The following is a 5,429-nucleotide window of genomic DNA, read 5'->3' as shown; positions in this document are numbered from 1 at the left end:
AACTACTGCACGGAAGAGCGGAAACAACAAAATTTTATGAATGCTTATCTGCAGAGCAATTCTGCAAGACATCGCCTTCACAAGCTCCAGGGCTATTAACGATGCGTCTGCAATGAATCATAAATCTGAACGGGATTGAAAACTCAAAAGTGGCATCAACGCCAAAGAAGAGGGAGCACTTGTGATATTGGTGTTATTTGATAATTTGCAAGGGACATGCCGATTGAGGACTGTTTAGATCGGTACAACCTGAAAGCGACAGGCGACAACACGGCGGGGAAGAAGTTACAAACAACGCGTCACGCGTATCACTTGAAAAGTCAAGCCAGCTGTGGAAACCGGAAAACTTGGACGACGAACAGTCCAAGGATGATGCTGGCTGACCTGAACTGGAAATGAAAATCATTGCTGATCATGAGTGGCCTTGGGTGGTTGAGCGGATGACCAGGGTCACAAGAAGCAGACATGGAAATAGGGGTGGATAAATTCGAAGTGGGGACAAATGATAAGATTGGTATTAAAATACGGTTTACTTCGAGACCAAGTGAACTCACTGGTGTCGATATTGTCGGGTAGTCAGGTGTAAGAGATTTTCGGTAGGGAGATAAGTGCCAAAGCATAAGGCCAAACGAACACCGTAGATGAAATTGAACTTGTGGAAGAGGCTAGCCTAAATTGCAGCGAGAAAGCAGGTACGTTAAATCCGAACGAACGGTTCAGTGGGTGAGAATGAACTCGCCTAGATGCGGTTAGGGCCAGGCGAAAAATATGTCCATAGTTGCAATTACAGGCGAAATGTGGCATTTGAGGGAAGCAAGAAAATAGATGCGCGATTGCCATCAGGCTAAGTACGACGTTGCCACATCACCATTGCACTAACATACGATTGTGGACATCTCCTTATCGTCCAAATTTTTCCTCAGTTTTTACACGCATTTTTGTGGTGTTTTTATCTGGGTTAGACGTAAGGATTGACGCAGATTGAGTCGGGCCGGGGATCGTTACCTGCCCTATACCCGGGTCGGATTGGCGCGCCGGAGCGCTAATCATGAAGACTAACACACAGTATCGAGGCTCTTGCCCAACTTTCCCGGGTGCCTTTTGTTCTTCACGCTCAGTGGTCGCCAATCACCTGAAATGCACAAGAGAAAAAACGGCGTAGCACTCTTCCTAAGTTTTCCAGCGCGGGATAGTAAGATGGTCAGTACGAGAACTCACATAGAAAAGTGTCCAAACGCGCTTTGAACTGGTCTGTAGAAGAAATCGGAGGAGGGTTATTCTACGCAGCTACTATCCGAAATGAGAAAATTTTGCCTAAAGGAAGAGTGCGCTCTGAGCTAGAAAACCTTATTACCATAGCCTTGCCGTGCATTTGCTGGATCGTCGGTAAAAAACCTGTTGACCAAACCTGTTATCAATATGTAAGATACTCCTGTCGATACTCCTGGGGAAATAGGTCAAGCACCGCCGGACGCGTTACATGGCCCACGGATTTAAGGCTGGCGACCACTTTCGTGTCACTTTGGTAGACACGCCCAGTGAGGATAGAAAAAGCGACTGATTCGGCGAAAACGTTCTTTATCATCTTTAGTCCATGCCGCCACCTTTTTCTCGTGGTTTCATCCTCCAGCGTTTTAGAAAAGAGCTCCTATTTCGCGTCCAGTATCCCGATCAAAGCGAGACGAACGCTGGTCTTTCCGATTCAGCAATGGAGAATTGGTTTCTTTTCGGTGGCTCTCTTCTTAGCTGTGGTATCCATTGCACAAATAAGATAGAAGCACCTGGCGTAGAACAACGGGTCAAGAGAGTTAGCTATTTGGCCTACCTGGTCGTCCTGTAAACCCTGTGCATTTGACGTGCCACCAGGCGTTTCAGGTGTTGAATTGCACACCACGTCTTACATTCGACGGACAACTTTGCTGTTTGTGCCATTATTTTGCGTCCATTATAACACTCCGTACTTCGTCAATTGCATAATCGTTTTTGGTTTGAATACGAGGAACTACAAAACCACTTGGTCAGGTGCTTCGACTCTCGCTTCTGATTTCGCTCGCGCTTACATTGGGCCTTCGCATCTCTGATGTGGCTAACTCTGTATCGAAACATTTCAGACAATCTTAGGAACCTATTATATGTGGGAATTACTAAAAAAAGATCCCTGACCCACTGTAGTTTGATTATTGTTTATTCGCTGGCCTGGGCCAATGACGATCGATTCTAAAGAGAACAAATATTACTAAATCCGTTGTATCTGACGTCTTTATTATTGTACACTCAATCTGCCCCAATCATTCTTACTTCTTTCCCACACGTCCTGGATAAGGAATTTGTCGGGTAACCAGATCTCTAAACATCTGTTTCAATTACATGTGTTCTGGTCAATCGATGGCCTTAGAGGTCGGCCTGTATCGATTTTGGTCATGATTGAGACCGGATGCACCGCAGGAACTGAGTGCAAACTGACGAAGGTTATCAGGCGAATGTTATTTTAGGGTGACAAAATTTAATAAATGGTACATGTGAACTCTGTGAATAACCTTTTCGAGGATTGCTCTCTAGAAGCGCGAAAGCTTGGCTACGGCTTGTCAGGAGAAGAGGCACGAAACAGGCTTCCGCTGGGCTCCAGCTCAGCAGACCCCAAACGCATGGCCAAGCAGATCGTGGTCACAGACCCTTGTGCTCCCAAAAGCGGGCCGACGCATTTCGCGTCTCCGGACAGCAGTAGTTATTCGACCGCTACAGGCTTCTTTTCCACCTAAGGTAGTGATGTCCTGAAGGACGCAAACCTCACATTCAAGAAGCGCTCAAAATACGTAGAGCTTCTACGCTTATCTCCATAACGGACGGCACAGGTGCAGCCCAGTACTCCTCGCCAAAGCCACGGTCTCCGATATGAACTGAGTCAGCTGTGCGGATATAAGCAGAGAAGCCAATCTTCCAGCTCCCTCCGTCAAAATCGGTCTCTCTGGTTGTGGACACAACCGTCGTTCAGGAGGACGTTTTCGACGTCCGCAGCTGTAATGACCGCGTACTCGTCGAACAGTGGTTGTAGCTGCCACAATTTCACTCACCGATGAGTTGGGGAGAGGAATAGGTTGTTGCACATTGCAGGCGAAAGATGACAAATTGGTGCATAAATCAAGAACTCCTAGTAAGCTGTCAAGTGTGGTAGGGGATTGGAAAAGTAGTTATTCATTAACGGCAATAGCTTGGACGCACGAGCGCCATTAAGGACGCGACTGAGCCATGTCTGACACTGTCTGTAACCATTGATATGGCTCGTCTCGGGGTCCTCATCCAGAAAGACGGCAGTGACCAATGCAGCTGAGTTTGCTGGTAGTGGCTTTCATACTTCGGTGCCAAGTCATTGTTTGACCGCCTCTGGCTCTCTTCCACCCTTCACGTGGTTGTGCGAAAAGAGCCCTTTGAGGAAGTCGGTCGACTGGCATACGCAACACGTGACCAAGCCAGCGCAACCTATGCAGTGTGATCAGTTCATCTACTGAGGGTGAGTTATTTCTCCCGAATACCATTCGACGTACTTCAGAATTNCGCAGCATTGTAAACTCGACCCCTGACGGAGAAGCTGTTGTCACGCCTACACCACAGGTGACGTGAGTTCGCATAAGCTGCTCTGGCCTTCCCAATCCGGACGGAAATATCATCTTTCGCCAGACCACCGGGACTGATATAGCTGCTCAGGTAAACAAACATGTCTACTACCGCAATTGGTTCATCAGCATGCATCAGGCTAGGGTTCGAGCCTACTCAGTCTTACAGTAGCACTTTAAATTTTGCAGGTGCAAAGCGCATGCCGAGCCGCGAAGCAGAATCATTTAGATTATTTAATATTATTTGCACTACCACGGGGTCAGATTCAAGAAGAACTAAATCGTATGCGTACTCAATGTCTGTGAGCGGAGGCCCAGCAAGCACCTCGACCCTACAGGCAGTAGGGGCTAGTTGTAAGTCTCCCGTGATCGTATCAATGACGGAATTGAAGAGGAAAGGTGGAAGAAGATAGCCCTGTCGGACACCACTTGATGTGGTGAACTCAGGAAAGAGCTTCCCGTGGACCTTTACAGGGCCGCGGGAGTTGGTGAGCAGCGCCTTAATAAGGGCCGAGAATTCACGGAGACAACTTTGCTCTACGTAGACTGTCACAGTTCTTGGCGGTCCACAGAGTCAACGGCAGCTTTCGGATCAAGAAGAAAACACTATTCGTTGCTGGAAGCAGTTTTGCTCTTCCAAAATCTGTCGGTAAGGAAAGATATGTTCGATGCAAACCCTTGTGGGACGGAATCCAGCTCGGTTTTCACAGGCCTGCCTTTCTTTGTATTCAGTCAACGTTCGAAGGATATGGCCAGCAAGCTGTGGCACCTTCGATACCACAGGTAACAAACTGATGCCGCTGTGGATTTTACATAGCTTCCGCGAACCCTTTTTAAAGAAAAGGGTAGCTGTCCTGTCGACATATTCTGGAGGCACTTTCCCTTCGTCCAGTGTAGCACCTTTAAGCGTTATCAGGTGGGTTACCAGAGATTTTTCGCCTTCACTGAAGTGTACCGGATGGAGACCGTCCGGCCCTGGTGCCTTCTTACGTTTGCGTACGGGTACATCATACCTAATTTCTACTTCTGAAGGTCAATCGAGGGTTAAATTCAGTTCCCCGTATGCAATATCTACACCGACTGTGTAGCAGGAGGCCAGCTGAACTGCTCTTCGAAGTTTTCGGCAAATCTCTGCGGTCGACGTTTTTGTGAGTGAATAAGTGACCCATCTTTTTACTTATCATTTCGCTGACTTTTGCTTTTCTAGGGCCAGTCGAACGTATCAGTTGATAAAGGGCACGGCTGTTCCCCGTAACAAAAGCTTCCTCCATCTCCCGACCTTTCGATCTCCACTAGTGCTCTCGGCCTTAGACTCTTCACTATTTTCCGTTTGAGGAATTAACGTGCACCGTCTTACTCTTTGTGTGATGGTATGCTTCCCTATAATCAGTCATGTACAACGACCACATCCATGATCTTCTGGTCGAATTAGAGAAGTCAGGCAGGCAGCACTGACCGCCGCTAGCATGGCTCCTTTTGCATTTTGCCACGCTTCATCCGGATGTTCACTGCCACCACAGTATTGTTTTACTATGAAGGGTTGTTGCGCTTGCTCAGATCAAAGCTGTTGAGCTATGGCAGTTCTTCGAAGCTCGTGGATTGGCATGATTCTTGCCGACTCGCGAGGACCTGAAAGGAAAGGAACTTTCAAGCGTGCGCGCACCATGGCGTGATCGGAATCAAGTGGTGTGCCCCACAAGGAACGGCAGTAGTGAATTGTGCCTCCCCACCGGTGGCTAATGGCCACGTGGTCCAACAGGTTCCACGGTTGATTTGCAGTTGGCGGCCGCCAGGTTACGCGATGCGACCGTTTATGTA

At 48.0% G+C, this 5,429-nt stretch overlaps 1 protein-coding gene across 1 annotated transcript in view; it reads left to right on the top strand.

Moving 5' to 3' along the window:
- The window catches only part of T265_11620 (hypothetical protein), a gene marked incomplete at both ends in the record, with an annotated part of 31,291 nt that extends 29,451 nt beyond the window's left edge, over positions 1-1,840 (top strand). Inside the window, one exon of the mRNA XM_009178321.1 lies at positions 1,631-1,840. Within this exon, the coding sequence (XP_009176585.1) occupies positions 1,631-1,840 (210 nt within the window). The remainder of the gene's footprint in view (positions 1-1,630) is intronic.
- Between the last annotated feature and the right edge of the window lie 3,589 nt (positions 1,841-5,429).

The sequence above is a fragment of the Opisthorchis viverrini genome, assembly GCF_000715545.1.
Source record: "Opisthorchis viverrini unplaced genomic scaffold opera_v5_535, whole genome shotgun sequence".
Taxonomy (NCBI): domain Eukaryota; kingdom Metazoa; phylum Platyhelminthes; class Trematoda; order Opisthorchiida; family Opisthorchiidae; genus Opisthorchis; species Opisthorchis viverrini.
The sequence above is the reverse complement of the archived record's forward strand: the minus strand, read 5'-3'. Positions and strand labels throughout refer to the sequence as shown.